The sequence below is a fragment of the Sciurus carolinensis genome, chromosome 13 (assembly GCF_902686445.1).
Source record: "Sciurus carolinensis chromosome 13, mSciCar1.2, whole genome shotgun sequence".
Lineage (NCBI taxonomy): Eukaryota > Metazoa > Chordata > Mammalia > Rodentia > Sciuridae > Sciurus > Sciurus carolinensis.
In genome coordinates, this window is record NC_062225.1 from 48,408,257 (window position 1) to 48,425,136 (window position 16,880).

Sequence of the window (16,880 nt, forward strand, 5' to 3'; positions counted from 1 at the left end):
GGCTAGTTTGGGTTGGGTGACTCTTGAAGAGCCCTATCTTATCAATCAAAAGCAATACATAGTCTAGATGTGGCTTTGGTGATGTACTGAAAGAAACTTCTTAGTTTTTTTTTTTTTTTTTTTTTTTAAACTTCTTAGTTTCATAGGCAACTCTAGTAATTTGGTACTAAGCAAATATTAGGGATTTTGTCATTGAGTGAGATTGGGAGGACTGAAGTCAGAAACAGAATTTGAGTACAGTTCTTTGTGCTGTGATGATGTAAGCATTTTATTCCTTAAACTTCTGTGAAAAACTGTTTTCCCCCCTTCTTTTTTCAAAAGGTATTTCCTGACATTTTAAATATCTATTAAATAATTCAAGTTTACAGATGGACAAAATAGCCATAACCTTATGAGAAAACATGGCAAAGGAGGAACTGAGGTCAAAAGTTGAGAGTAAGGTATGTGCCAGGTTGGAGTAAGGAACCTGAGAGGCTGGGGAGGTTTGGAAAGGTTCCTGTAGGCCAGAATTAGGTCTGAGTCAGCTGGGGATGAAGGAGAGCAGTGTGGGGCAGCCCTGAGTGTCCAGATGACGTGCAAAAGCACGGATTCCCAAGACTGGGAAAGACTTCAGGACTTGTCTCAGCCATGTGCCACACACAGCAGTTGAACAACAGGTTCACCCAAGGTTGGGGACTGGCTAAACAAGTCGAAGTCATGGATAAAAGCAGGGTGCTAGAGCAAAGTTGAAGTGGGTGGTAAACACCTGTACGGGATTATACATTTGGCGGGTACTGCCCAGTGTTCTTATGAAAGCAATTACAACTTTGTTCTCAATTTTCTCACTTCTCAAAGACTGGAACCGAAGATTATATGACTTCTGAAGAATAAGAACTTACAATGTATTAGAAACTGCACAGAAAAGCATGATCTCAAGTCTCATAGCTATTTTAAAATCCAATAACTGAATCTAATTAGAAACAACCCTTGACTATCTTACAATTTAGGCACTAGGCATTGGGTTGGTTAAAAAAATGATTGATGCACAGTGTGCAGCTGTCTTCAAGGCATTTTTCTCAGTATGACAGATGCTCTATTCATCTCAAGGTTTCCAACTGCTTTTAGAGGTGAAAAGGGATTTAATTAGAGATAGAACTGCCTGAACCATTGATAAGAGACAAATTAGGTCCCTGCATGGGACAATTGTTTCAAATGCTCATCTCCATCTAAGTGCTTGTCACTCAGTAGTCTCACTGTTGTATGTTTTGGCCTAGGTGCTTAGGAAATGCACCCAGGTATCTGCTGGTATTGTGCACCAAGGAAGGGGACAATGAAGGAAAAGTCAAAGGAGAGCCCCCGCCTCTCAAATCAGCAGGGCTTGAAATAGTAAAAGAGAGCAGCGTCAGGAGCTGTTGGCTGATAATCCTGAATATTCCCAGTGAAGAACTGGGTGCTGCTTGGCTTCATGCTCCTGATGTCTGAGGTACTCAGCATTTTTCTGTCTCTCCCCTAATTTTTTAGGGTGCTAAAGTCCATGCAGTTTGTTTTCTACCTAGCTGAAAACTCTAGAAAAACTAAAGCGTTCTGTCATTTATTGTCAAGAGTCCCACCCAGGGCTGGAGATGTAGCTCAGTGGTAGAGCACTTGACAAGGGTAGCATGTACCAGCCTCTAGGTTTGAGCCCCAGAAACACACACACAAAAAAAAAAAAAAAAAAAAAATCCCACCCATTCACCAGGCTCAATCCCGTCCACCTTTCATCACTCACCCTGCTTTCTCACAAATGCCCTGAATGTGCATTTTTGCCTGGCACTCTTCTATGGTTCAGAAGCTGCCTGCAGCCTGATTTCTGAGTTCAGGCTCCCCTCCCAGCGCGGGTAGAGACTGCTTGTCCTTGGTCCTGATTCGCCTCCACGGAGGCTGCTAAGTCAGGTATCATCTACCGCTGTGTACTTCTGCCCAGGCTGGCGTGGGCACGCTGTGCTCCCAGCATGCTATGCAGCTGGCATTGTCTCTCTGGTTACAGCTCCTTCTGCAAACTGATGCTGTCAAGGCTTTTTAAGTTATCAAGGAAGTTGCTCTCTGTAGAAAACACTTGATTATTCCTCCGGACCCTATACTTATCTTAAAATTTTTTTCTTCACTGCATTCTAGTGTGAATTATTTTTAAAAGTGCCAGTCAAGTACCAAAATGCCTACCTTTATATCTCATAATAGTATGAAGTATTTTTTTTTCTTTTATTAAAAAAAGGAGTGAATTCAGTGTGTGCTAATGTATCACAAGTCCACAACTGCATGATGAAGTAAGGTAACTTCAAAATTATGAATTTTAAAATTGAAAATTCTCAAGGTTCTCTCTACTCTTACCCCCTCACCCTATACTAAATTGGACAGTGCAACACCTCTATAGCCCTGTCCTTAGAGATATAAGACAAGGAGGGATTTAGATGAGCTGTGGATTAAGTTTGAGATCAGCTGTATTGTTGGGGAATGAAGACTTTGGTTAGCTGACTGTATTTTAATCACTGGTCTAAATCTCAGCATGAGACACCACTGCATTTTGTAGAAATCAGCCAGAAACAACCTTGGAATAATAGCCAAGTCAACCCACTTCACAATGGAATGTGCAATTGGAAAGGCTGGATAATTTTTTCCCCCAAAGAATGCTTAATTTAGACCAAATTTTTTTCAGAGTGGATTAGTTAAGTGGGAGGCCTACTCATGTACTTATGTGCATATGGTGCATATGGCTCATTTTTTCCCCTTAATTCTTAGAACTAAGTCCTTTAAAGTAATTTTGTCTTTGTGGCCACTTTAAAACCATGTTGCAAACAAAATAAACCACACTTCTATTCTTTACAGATCATTGCAAAAAAAAAAAATCTGTGTTTTTAATTAAAAGAGAACTCTGAACCATCATAGCAACGTCTAATGAGGATGCTAGGGAAAAATTAGTGCTTTTCTGCATCAGATTTCATCTTGCCAGCAGCACACCCACTACTTATCAGGCTTATTTTAACATCTGGCATTGAACTGATGCAGGAGGTTGGGAGTCACATTTTATTTCTTTTTATCTAGATCCCCATCTAATATAAGAGATGACATCATATTTATTAATAATTATTAGGCAGAAAGTCCCATGAAATGCAAACAACTCGATTTCATGAATATATATCACAGGACTAGCGTAGTTGTGAACACTGAGTTCACCACAAGGTGAAGCGCCATGGAGAATTCTTAAAGTATCTTTGAGATCCGTGAAATTCACTTTAGTATGAGAATCTTTATTCAATATCATCCTAACTACAAATATGGTCAATTATGTAATCATGAGTTTTGCTTTTTAGAATTCTACAATGTTTGACAATTTATCAATACTTAAAATCACTCATCAAAAAGGCATCATATGGTATTAGAAACCTTTCACATATAGCATTCAAGCCGACAAAATCAAATGGGTTAGGTGTGGAATTACTAACCCCACTGAACAAATCTGGACAAGTGAGGACATAGTAAGAGCAAATATACCAAGTGACTGGGTGTAGCAAAATGAGTAGTTAGGATGGAAGATGATCTTTCACAACTCCACAAATACTGTTCAATGCTAGAAGCCTGACTTCACTCCTACCTCGCTAATCGGCACTTTCCGGACAACCATCACATTCAGGACAGCTTCTGGGCTAGCCTGGCATCCTCTTCAGACCCAGCAAGGCAAGGGAAGTCTAGTACAACCAAATTTCATTTCTGTTCAAGTTGTACCCATAACCAACTTCTACAAACAGTAATACACCTTTGCTATGTCGTGAGGGCTATCAGCAATGTCTCCAGCTTGAACCCATTTATAGGTTAATACTAAAGATGATAAAAGACTTGCTTAAGACTTTGCTTAATGCAAAGAAAATGCATTCTGGTTTAAATAAGTTTCTCGTCAGGCACAACAGAGAGACAAACCTTGCAACACCATACCTTTCTTCCATGGACACTTCTTTCATCTGCTGGTGTGGTTTGGTGCCTTCCATTTCTCTGATGCTCACGGCATAGATCTTGGTGGTATAGTCAATGGCCTTCTCTCGAGCGACATCACTGTCATAACCTCAAACAATACAAAGACATTGGGGAGTGAGTTGGTTTGCAGTGGCTCAGGAGGGGCCACGGAAGAAGGTGCGGTGGCACGAGAGGCGTGTGGCTAATTAGGACTCACCTCCATCCTCCTCCGCATCAGTGTCAGACTCCTCACTGTCTACCAGCTTGCTCTCCTGGGTCCCCACAAACTCCCTGGTCCAGATCATCAAGGCTGTGTCGGCGCCGCCCACCGTGAGCAGCACAGAGTCATTGTGCAGCCATCTCACATTAGTGACATGTGCGCTATGCCCCACGTACTTCTTGAATCTTGCATGCTGCCCCTGTATATGAAGCCAGACATTGGTACCTACCCCAGCCAGCGGCTTGTTATTTAGTTGTTTTCTAGATGGACTCTACTGGAGTGATAGAGAATTCATTCAAAGGAGCAATTTTCTCACATGTCACCAGAATGCATGTTCCACAAGGGCAGGGATAAAGTCTCTTTGTTCCTGGCTCAAAATGGATTCTCAATAAATACTTTTTGAGGCAATGAATGTTTCTGGGAGGCTATAGATGTATGAAAAGCCTGTTTCTGTCTCTGTCAAATATCAAATGTGCCATCTCCACAGGTCTCTAAGTGTAAACTCCCAATTGAGAGTCTGCCTGACATTTGAGATCAAAACTGTCTGCCCAGCCATCCCCTACGGTGGCTTTTGTACCACAGCCTGGCAATGACAGAAAAGCAAGGGATCCCAACAAACACAGCAGCAGTTTCTGCTGTGGGCACTGGAAACCATTTCCAACACTAGAAACACTCAAAACACTGATTTAAAAACAAAACAAGCTCCTGATCAACACATAAAACCGAATACATAAAACCCAATTTAGTAGTAATTACTGGAAGCACCTGGAGTGGGGTGCCCAGGCTACCACATTGATCCCAGGTGGCAAGGGGCCGAGGGTGGAATGCAGTCAGCAGCTCCCCCCAGGGCAGTCCTGACAAGTGCTGGGAAGCCAAAGCTGGCACCAGAAGGAGCTTCCATTTTAGGCTCATGAGACACAGCCTGGCAAAAACATCTCCAGCGGGAGCCATTTAAAGAGGTAGAGTTTTCCATCCTCTCAGTGGCTCCCAGGGACTGCCTTACGCAATGTGGGGAACCACATGAACTCCGAGGTCGTCAGATGGCCACGGGTGTCCCAGATGAAAACTTCAGTAAATAACTGAAAAGAGGCTTCCACAGGGCTCTGGAAGGCCTACTAGAAAACCTGAAACCAGCGCAGATTCACGCAGGAAACAGGTGCTGCAGTGTCTGTGACTTTGAAGTACTCTTGGTCAAGATCTATCTGGTTGACCCCTAACTGACAGTGCGGTGGAGCTGCTCACTCCCCAGCAGAGTACTGACTCTAGAAAGATCAGTGAAGCAAACAGGCAGGCAACAGTTCCAGGAGCCCTCCAGAGTCCTTAGTTTGCTAGCACACAGGCAGAATGAAGGAAGAATTCCCAAGGGAAACCGTGTAACCACATGAGATCCGTGGAGCAGGACACTCACAGTGGCTGCAGTCATGTGTCCTGATGGTCTTCCTGCTGGAAGCACAAACCCACCCCAGCATATGTAATCTAAGTTGGGTTTTTTTTTTGGGGGGGGGGGTACCAGAGATCGAACTCAGGGGCACTCAACCACTGAGCCACATCCTCAGTCCTATTTTGTATTTTATTTAGAGACAGCTTGAGTTGCTTAGCACCTTGCTTTTGCTGAGGCTGACTTTGAATTCATATTCCTCCTGCCTCAGCCTCCCAAGCCACTGGAATTATAGGTGTGCACCACCATGCCTGGCCCAAATTGGTTTCTTTACAGGAGGATTAAGTAAAAGAACCTGAGAAATGTCTTCCTGCACCCTAACTTATTAGAGGGGACACAGGGTTTATGGATAGGATGTGAGAATTAAAAAAAAAAATTCAGAGGAAAAGAGATGTTAAAGTTATCAGAGTCATGTTGTAGAGAGAAAGACGCAGGGTAGAGAAAGAGGAAAATATTATGGGCCACCGAAGCTATTTAACAAAATCAGATCCTTCCTGCAGAGGGCAATTCAAAATTCTCATAATAGGAAACAAGATCAGTGATCCATGGAACAATAAAGGGAATTCACAGTTACTAGAAGGCCCTGCTGTCTCAGAAGGAGGTTGGCAGGGATGCTGGATGGTTCCCATTAGGGCACATGGAGACAGCCTCCTGAAGACCTGGCATGGCCAGTCAGATGAGCTGCCTCTGTGGGCCACCATGCCAAACTGCATTTCTTGACTACTTCTCCACAACTCTCTTCTCTCAGTGACTCATGAGTGAATAAAGAGCTGGAAGAATCTGGAATACGTCACTAGAGCACTGTTTTATTACTATTATTATTTTTTGTGGTACTGGAGATTGGACCTAGGGTGCTTAACCACTGAGCAACATCCCTAGCTTTTTTTTTTTTTTTTTTTTTTTAATTTGAGACAGGGCTTTAATAAATTGCTGACAATCCTCTTACCTCAGCCTCCCAAGTTGCTGGGATTACAGGCATGTAACACCATGCCTGGCTCAAGAGCACTGGTTCTTAAACAATTTATAGGCAAGAAGTTCCTGACTTTCTCCCCATAGCCACAACATTTTATATAGTTTCTCTGGCTATAAAATGTTGATGTTCTGAGAAGGAAACTTGAGGACTTGAGAGCATGAAGGGTTTGTACAAATGAAAGCTGTATGGTGGTCTTTTAGCCTCTCTATCCAGTGGAAAGAGCTAGGTTTGAAAGGGAAATGAGGCTATGAGAAGCAGTTGGTTAGCTATAAAGATGGTGTCAAAGAATTTGATTTCCTGGATGGAGGTTTAAGGTATTGGGAAAGTGGGTGGGCTCTGGCAAAGGGTGTAGTCTTTTGCCTGGAGTCTGGGGACAAGATGACTGTCAGAGAACCAATGACCTAACTAGGAAGGCTTTAAACTGTAAAACCAAATATTAACAAGGATGTATGTTTGCCATAAAAAGAAAAATGCCTGGAAGAGATGCCTAGTAACTCAAGAGAATGGAGAATAGGGGAAAGGTTCAAGAGGAAGACTTAAGAGCTTAGTAGATAATGAATGGAGCTTGAATTTTTGGATGAAGAGACCTATGTGGTGGTAATAAGATCTCACAGGTATCATCAAGACTTGGTAACATGGAACTCAGTGCCAGACTGCAGCAATGGTATAGTGTAGGAATGTGCTTGGGCTCTCTTCCTGACTTCTAGACAGACCTTTGCCAAGTGTAAGCTTGTTAGACTTTCTTCAGTGTCTATGCACAAACATTTGCAAAGAAAGTACACTCTGGTGCCTCTTTTTATACGGACACTAATTCTGTCAGGTCAGGCCTGAAACTTAGAACTCATTTAATCTTAATTACTTCCGTAAAGATCCTATCTCCAAATACAACCACACTGGAGTTAGGGCTTCACATAGAAATGTGAAGGGAGGACATAGTCACGTCAGAAAAGAAAGTGAACTTTGTTCAAAAGACCCAGGATGGTTGGAGGAAATGACACACAGGTAGAAATACTCATTGGCATGGGGTCCACATATTGGAGAAGGAAACTGAGCTGAACAAAGCAGATTAAAAAAAGAGGAGGAAGAAAGGTGATGCTACCAGAGGAATGCATATTGGCCACTGGCTTTCAAATTCTTTGAAGAAATATAACTATGAAACTATTTCTTCAAATATTATACAGTAGAACTATCAAAAGCAGCAATTCAGCTTAAAATCATGGGCAAAAGATCTGTATAGATCCTTCGCAAGTAGCCAACAGATGAAAATGTTCAGAATCGTTAGTTATCACAGAAATGGACCTTAAAAACATAATCCATGGCACCACTGGCCACTCAGGACAGCTAAATTTTATGTGTCTGGTGACACAAAATGTTGGCAACCAGAATTCTTACATTTTTGGTAGGAATGTAAAATGATGCAACCACTCTGGAAAAAGATCTGGCAGTTTCTTAAAAGTCATACGTTTTAATGGATGAAACTGGAGAATATCATGCTAAGTGAGATAAGCCAATCTCAAAAAAACAAAGGACGAATGATATCGCTAATAAGTGGATGATGACACATAATGGGGGGTGGGAGGGGTTAGTGTTAGGGTTAGAGTTAGGGTTAGGGAGGGGGGCAAGAATGGAGGAAGGAAGGACTGTATAGAGGGAAAAGAGGGGTGGGAGGGGTGGGGGGGAAGGAAAAAAATAACAGAATGAATCAAACAGCATTACCCTATATAAATTTATGATTACACAAATGGTATGTCTTTATGCCATGTACAAACAGAGAAACAACATGTATCCCATTTGTTTACAATAAAAAAAAAAAAAAAGTCATACGTTTTCCCCTATGACCCAGAAACTCTAGTCCTAAGTATGTACTCAACAGAAAGTGCATGTCCACAAACACTCGTTTGAAAATGTTCATAGCAGTTTTATCACAATCCCAAGCTGGAAAAGTCTGTGCCCATCAAAGCATATAAACAAACCCTGTTATAACTCTGTTAGACAATGGACTTCCACTCAGCTATAACAATGAACAGACTTATTACATACAATGTGGCTAAGTCTCAAACATTATCTGAGTAGAAGAAGCCAGATGCAAAACAGTACCTACTTGATTATGTTAACATGGAATTCTATAACAGGTTAAATGAATCTACCATGATCAACACTGAAATAGCTGTTTTACCTGAGGGTGAAGAAGAGGGTGGGGACTGATTATGGAGGAGTTTCGGAAGCGCCCTGGGGTGAGAACAATGCTCTACATCTTCATCAGAGATTGGGTCATATATATATATAAGTAAGAACTTTTAAGCTCATCAAACAAACTTCAAAATTTGTGCATTTCAACTACATAAATTATATTAAATATACCATGAAACAAATGTTGGCATGCAATTAGGAATGTCCTGATTATCTATAATTTATCTTTTTTCTAGTTTTATCAAGATATAATTGACAAAAATTTGCATATATTCAAGGTGTACAATGTGGGGATTTGCTATATGTATACATTATGGAATGAATGCCACAATGAAACTAAGTAACACATCCAGTTCCCTATATGGTTACCATTTTGTATTTGTGTATGATGAGGACACTTAAGACCAACTCAGCATATTTCAAGTAAATAATACAGCACTGTTAACCATAGTCGCCATGATTTAGATACTCAGAACTTATTCATCTTAACTAAAAGTCTGTACCCCTTTATCAGCATTTACCCCACCCCTGGCAACCACCCTTCTGTGTCTATGAGCTCAGCTTTTTGAGATTCCACATATAAGTGAGATCTTACAAGTATTTGGACTTGGGTCTAGTTTATTTCACTTAGTATAGCATCCTTCAGTTTTATTCATGTTGTTGCAAATGGCAGGATTTCCATTGTTTTATGGTTGAAAAAGGTTCCATTGTAAATAAGTTTACCACAATTTCCTTATACATTCATTCATCAATGGACACTTAGGTTGTTTCCATATCTTGGTTATTGGGAAGAATTCTACAATGAACATGGGATTGAAGATATCTCTTTCAGATACTGAATTCATTTTCTTTGAATACAGAAATGGGATTGCTGGATCATCTAGTAGTTCTATTTTATATATTTTTGAGTAACCACCATACTTTTCCAGAACTACTACCAATTTATATGCTTACCAATAATGTACAAAGTTTCCCTTTTCTCCACACTCTCACCCTGCTTGTCCTCTTGACTGATATAGTAATCCTAACAAATGATAGGTGATATCTTATTGTGGTTTTGATTTTAATTTTAATTTCCCTGATAAGCAAAGTTGAGCACAATTGCATGTATACATCTGTTTCCCATTTCTATGGCTTTTTTTTTTTTTTTTTTTGAGAAATGTCAATGCAGGTCCTTTATTTATTTATTTTTTTGGCAGTGCTGGGGATTGGCCTCTTGCATGCCAGTCAAGCACTCTATCACTGAGCTATATTTCCAGCCCCTTTGCCCAACTTTTAATCAGGTTATTTGTTTGGTTTTCTTACTATTGAGTTGTACAAGTTCGATATATATTTTGATTCACAAACATTTTCCATTTCCTCTCATTCCATAGGGGTATTTTTTCCTGACTGCTTCCTCTGCTGTGCACTTTTTAGTCTGATGTAGTCTCACTGATCTTTTGCCTGTGCTTTTGGAGTCATTTCCAAGAAATCACTGTCAACACCAATGTCAAGGAGATTTTCCCATTTCTAAAATTTCTATGGTTTTAGAGCTACATTTAAGAGTTTAATCCACTTTTAATTAATTTTTGAACATGGTATGGATAAGAGTCCAATTTTATTCTTTTGCATGTGGATATCCAAGTTCTTCAGCATCATTTATTGAAGATTCCTATTGTGCATTATTTGTGTTCTTGTACTTTAATTAGTATGTTAGTATATTCATGGATCCATTTCTGGGTTATTTTGTTCCATTGGTCTATATGTCGTTTTAAGGCCATAATCATACTGTTTTGATTACTGTTAACTTTGTAACAATGTTTAAAATCAGAAAATGTAATGCTTACAACTTTGTTTTCTCAAGATTGGTTTGCCTATTCTCGGTCTTTTTGGTTCCCTGTGAATTTTAGGATTGCTTTTCAATTTCTGTTGAAAATGTCCTTGGAATATTGATAAGGCTAGCATTATTAAACCTGTATATTACTTTGGGTAATATAGAAATTTTAAAAATACTAATTCTTCCTATACATGAACATGGGGTATCTTTCCATTTGTTTGTCTTCAATGTCTTATTATTTTCAATGTATAGATCTTTCATCTCCTTGATTAAATTTCTTTTAAGTATTTTATTCTTTTTGATGTTATTGTAAATTGAATTATTTTCATTGTAGTTACTATATATAGAAATGCAACTGATTTTTGTATGTTGATTTGTATCATGAAACCTTGACTTTTTAAAAATAATTCCTAACAGTTTTTGGTGGAACCTTTGTATCCATAAGATCATTTGTTATCTGTAAACAAATAATTTCATGTCTTCCTTTCTGATTTGGTGCCCTTTATTTCTTTTTCTTGCCTAATTAGTCTGGCTAAGACTTTCAGAATTATACTGAATAGAAGTGGCGAGAGTGGGATTCCTTGCCTCATTCCTGAACTTAGAGGAAAAGTTTCCAGGTTTTCACCATTGAGTATTATGTTAGCTATGGGCTTATCATTTATGGTCTTTTTTATGTTGAGGAACACTACTCCTAATTTGTTGAGAGTTTTTAATCATGAAAGGATGTGGAATTTTGTCAAATGCTTTTTTCATATATATGGAGATGATCATACATGTTTATTCTTCATTCTGTTAATGTGGCATATCACATGTATTGATTTGCATATGTTAAGCCATTCTTGCACCCCAGGGATAAATCCCACTGGATCATGACATATAAAGCTTTTAATATTCAAATTTGGTTTGCTAGCATTTTGTTGAAAATTTTCACACCTATGTTCACCAGGTATAACTGGTCTATAATTGTCTTTTCTTAGAGTGTCATTATCTAGCTTTGGTATGAGGATAATTCTGACCTCATAAACTTTTAGAAATGTTCTCTCATATTTAATTTTTTTTTAAAAGAATCTGAGAAGTTTTGGAACTAATTCTTTTTAAATGTCTGGTATAATTCACCCATGAAGCCATGATTCTGGACTTTTTAAGGAAGATTTTGATTACTGATTCAATCTCCTTACTTATTATTGATTTGTTCAGATTTTCTACTTCTTCATCATTTAGGCTTGGTAGGTTGTATGTTTCTAGAAATTTATCAGTTTATTCTGGGTTATCCAATCTGTTGGCGTGTTTATAATCAACTTATGATCCTTCGTATTGCTATGGTATCATGTAATGTCTCCTCTTTCACTTATAATTGTGCTTGAGCCCTCTTTTTTTCTTGGTTAGTTTAAAGCTTTGTCAATTTTATCTCTTAAAAGAATAAATTCTCAACTTTATTGATCTATTATCTTTATAGTCTCCATTTCATTTCTTTTCTTTTTTGACAGTACTGGGGATTGAATCCAGGAACTTGCACACTCTCCACTGAACCACAACACAGTGGCTACCACCCCCCAATCTTTTTTTCCCCCCTGAGAAGGGATCTAAGTTTCCCAGCCTGACCTTGAACTTGTGATCTTCCTGCCTCTGCTTCTACAGAGTTGGGTTTACAACTGTGTGCCACCAGAGCCAGCTCCATTTGTTTCTGTTGTAATCTTTATTATTTCCTTCCTTTCTTTGTTCTTCTTTAAATAGTTCCTCAAAGTGTAAAGTTGAGACTTTTTAAAATTAATTCCACAACTTACTTTTTAATTGTAGAATGCAGTTTGTGGGTTTCTAGGAGTTCATTGTTATTTCATTTTACCCGTTCGCTTAAAATTTTCACAATAAAATGCTGGCGGAAAAATTCTTACACAGAAGCTTTATGAATAAGACACAAAAAAACAGTGATTCTTACTGAAGCAGGGGTAGAACCCAGAGCCCCCTTCACTTGGACCCTGTCCTCCTTCCTGAGGTAGTCTCTAGGACACCTCCCTGGAACTCTGTGAGTCTGAGAAACATAGCTTAGAATGACTGCTATAGACATCCCACCCCATCAGGCTGGGGAGTGGATGATGAAATCCCAGACCAATAATAATCTTAGAACAGAAGAGATAATAGTACCACAAGGGTTTCTGCTGTCTAAATAGCTACCCAAACTGTAGTCTACTAAAACCACAGTATCAATTTATTTGTACTTGTCCTGCAAGCAATTTCATTTATTTTTCAAAGAAGTATCAAGGAGAATGGCTACTTAGAACTGAATTCTGATTAAACAGGAAGTGCTGGTAAGTGAAAGAGAAGTTAGATCACTGAGCAAAGGTGACCAGGTGACTCTGGGACTTGGGATGGACAATGAAGAGAATACTAGATTTAATCAACTGTGTGTCTTAGGGCTACTCAAAATAATAACCCAGCCAGATATTAACAAGTGAAGAGGAAAAACAAAAAAGCATCCAAAGAAACCAAAGTGCCTGCCAAGGGAACTAGAGTGTTCGGGTTTGAAAAGTGTGACTGATAGGAGTGAATAAACATGGAGGAAAGCATGGAAAAACAAAACAGACAAAACACCAGTTACGAGAAAACACTGCTCGTTGTTAAAAAAGAAAAGAAGAGAAAAAAGAAAGAAGTCTTGCATGAACCCTTTGGTGTAGTTTCATGAAAGCTATCGTAAAAAACTAAGAAGAAAAATAGAAAAAAGTTAGGAATACTTCTTAGATTTGCTGGCTTAATATTAACAGAAAGTAGATGGACTATTCTCTGCCAAAGAGAAGGCTCTTCAAACCAGAAAGGGCAAAACAGCCCATTTACATGATGATAGATGTCATCAAAGGAGACCCCAGAAATAGTAACAACAATAGCTGAGGAGTTGAGAAATCAAGAGAGGTGGCAAATAGGCAAATATTGATTCACGATCTGATGCAATTGGTGGGAAACTCTGGGATGAAATATTACACAGAAGTTCAATAAGCCCTTGTGAAAGGAATCAAGTGATTACCAGGCAGGAGTAGGGCTTCACTGTGAACTAACTTCAAAATCTTTTACAGGGTGTTTTATTAAAAGGACAGATTAGGGGTGCCAGAGACAGTCAATCTGGCTTTTTAGCTACTATACCAAATATTTTAATGAAGTCTTGTTGGCCTATGCTGCATGATGATATAGTCAGAGTGATTTAAGTATCTGTTATATATCAAAGAACTGTAACTAAATGTGTGGATTAACAAATGAAATGTCAGAATGGGGTTCCTGGTGCATATGTTTAATATTCTAGTTAATCTATTTGTCTTTCTGTGATCTAGAACTCAATTGTGAAAGCAGAAGATCACATGATGCTGGAAGGGAGAGTAAATATTTCAAAAAATATTTAAAAGACATTGATAGGATAAAACAATGGGATTAAATAACAAGATAAAAAACAAGATAAAACTTTTTTTGAGGGGGACAGGTGTAAAGTTCTACACTCAGATTTTAGAAAATCAATTGCATAAATACAGGATGGGGGATAAATGGGACAGTTTTAAGACTGGTATCTATAATTTATGATTTTAATTCAGTTGATATCATTTTAGTTTGATCAAATGCAAATGTAAAACCAAAACCAAGAAGGTCACAGTGCTGCTTGCTGTCAGCTGGTCAGATTACATCTAAAGCACCGACTTCAGTTCCAGATGAGAAAGTTTAAGCAGGAACTTATAAAACAAAATGCCAGTAAAGGCAGGGGACAGCTGCAAACCATGACACGTAGGAAATGGCTGAAGGAACTGGAGAGGTTTAGGCTGGAGAAAATGAGGCCTTAAGAAGTCAAATATCATCCTCCTACTTAAAGGGTGTTAGAGGACAGGATGATGGTTCAATGCTGGTTCAGAAGGCCAGAGCATCAGCTGAGGAGAAAGCAATTCAGCTCAACTCAGAGCAACACTTAACAACTGGAGCTATAGAAAAAGAACTGGGCTGCTTTGTAGGGGAGTGATTTGCCTATCCCTGGAAGTATGCTAGTAAGAGTTAGAAAATAGTGGTCTGAGATGTCATGAAGATGACTCATCATTTAAAGTCTACGAGATGACCACTAAAGATCTTTTGAGGAGAAATTTTAAGCCATCACATCAGAATTTCACTTAAGTTAGTCACTCAAACACAAAATCAGGGAGGTTTTTATACAATACAAGTGATACTGTATTGCCTATGCCTTCAAAATTTAAAAATGCCTTCAAAATTTAAAAATCCACTTAACTATAACAGATAGATCTGGGGTTATTAATGAGGCTGAGTAAGTACATATAACAAACATGAAATATTACCTTGACAGGATATGAAAAAAGCTTAACAAAACCAAAATCATCTCCGGTGGCCAGGAGGGAACAGTCTTTGGTGAGACTGGCAGCGTTGACATCTGTCACATCGCTATGTACCGGCCAGATTCCCTCACAGGTGGGCCCCAGAACACAGGTCCATGAGTCCCATTCTATCTTCTCTATCTGCAGGAGGAAGGAGGAAAATTACAGTTTTGCACATTTCTCAAAAGCCTCATTTCTTTTGGTTTCAGAGAAATCATTTGCAGCTGAGTGGTTGACCATGCCAACTTCAGGAACTTGAGTTGTGTGCTGAGGTGCACAGACGCCAAGTTACATATTTAGAGTCGTATCTGCATTGTTTTACAAGCAACCTTGCAGTTAAATATTCAAATATTTTTCTCTAAATCAAAGGCACATTTTGGAATTATAGAAATCTGACAATAATAAAGATTCTTAGTTTTTAACCAGACATGTATCATCATATAGGCCATAAATACAGCAGGTTTTCTCAATTGCAGCACGGATGCTTAGGCTGAATAATTCCTGGTTGTGAGGGAATGTCCCATGTCAGGTAGGATGTTTAGCAGCATCCCTGGCTTCCACCCACTGAGTCCCCGTATGACACCCTTGTCCACTGACATTGCCAAATGTTCCTGGGGGCAAAATTGCTCTGAGCTGAGAATTACTGAGCTAGATTGGCCAATGGGAAGATAATTTAGCAAATTATTTTTAAAAATTATACGACATAACTTTCCTTTTCAAAGAAGCAAGTTTTTTTCCTTGGAGGGAAAAGTAATAAGATTCCGCAGCTTGCTTAATATCTTTTATGCTCTACAGAGACTATTCAAAAATTTGAAGAGCTGTTCACATTGCATTCCCATGAATATAATTTCTTTTATTCTTTAAAACTGTTTTGTCTGAAATTCATGGCTAGATTTGCAATTTATATGTTAAATCCTGATAAAATCGAAACTTCTTTTTTAGGGCAAAAACAATAAATAATAACTACACGATGTTTTTGGCTTTCATTGGGAATTTTTATCTCATTTACTTTCATTCAAGATCTGCTAGTACATCTTAGTTTCTTTAGATAAACACTGTCTAAAGAATATTAAAAAATCATAAAAGAATCATAGTTAAAGTTAGAGTCCAGACCACTCCCTTTGGATTTTGAAACCGCTCTGCACACTGCTAATGCATTTGCCTCCAGTTCTTCTGTTTTTTGCTTGCTATTACTGCTTAGAAGAGAAATTAAGATAAGTATGCAGTCAGGGTTTTAGTCACGTCATAAGGTGGCATACACTTTTCCATCACTCACATTTATCTTCATTTAATATTCTGTGCTTCTCTTGAACACATGCAGAACTGGAACCAAAAATGTGCAGTTGGTCCAGTGACTTGGAGAGTCCCAGGCAGGACCAGAGGCTGAAGTGATTCAAGGTAGGTCACTCAGCAATTACTTCCATTTTCTGAGGCGGAAGTTGGAGTCTTCCAACCCCTCATGACATTCTACACTGACCTTCACAGGAAGAAAAGCAGGCAACCATTCCCTGCAGGTTCTGGAAGCAGGTTTTTCAGCAACTGACTTTCTTCCAGGTTCTTTTTCTAAGACCCTCCTTGTCCATTCCCAATCCCTCACATTGGTGCTGGCCTTGTTAGATGGACAGAAGAGTGAGCTGGTTCTGCTCACCCTGAAGTGATCCCCTCACCCCGCAACAGATCGCTGTTTGCCAGATCTGGACACTGTTCTCCAGGGGAAGCACATGCCTAAGCTTGTTGGAAGCTAAAAATATTGCATTTAAAATGGAATGTTAAGAATGACTTGGCCCAGCACAGTGGAGCACACCTGTAATCCCAGTGGCTTGGGAGGCTAAGGCAGGAGGTTCACAAGTTCGAGGTCAGCCTCAGCAAGTTAGCAAGGCCCTAAGCAACTTAGTGAGACTCTGTCTCATCTCAAAAAAAAAAAAAAA

General features: G+C 39.1%; 1 protein-coding gene across 7 annotated transcripts in view; it reads right to left on the reverse strand.

Moving 5' to 3' along the window:
- Eml6 (EMAP like 6) overlaps positions 1–16,880 on the reverse strand; it is a 262,976-nt gene that overhangs the window by 37,930 nt on the left and 208,166 nt on the right. For all 7 annotated transcript variants that reach the window (XR_007104749.1, XR_007104750.1, XR_007104751.1 and 4 more), the window contains exons 26-28: positions 14,917–15,093; positions 4,181–4,382; positions 3,946–4,072 (exon numbers count right to left, since the gene is read on the reverse strand). Coding sequence is in view for 4 of the 7 variants with exons in the window: in XM_047523319.1 (XP_047379275.1) it covers positions 3,946–4,072; positions 4,181–4,382; positions 14,917–15,093 (506 nt within the window). In the remaining 3 variants the exon portion in view is untranslated. The remainder of the gene's footprint in view (positions 1–3,945; positions 4,073–4,180; positions 4,383–14,916; positions 15,094–16,880) is intronic.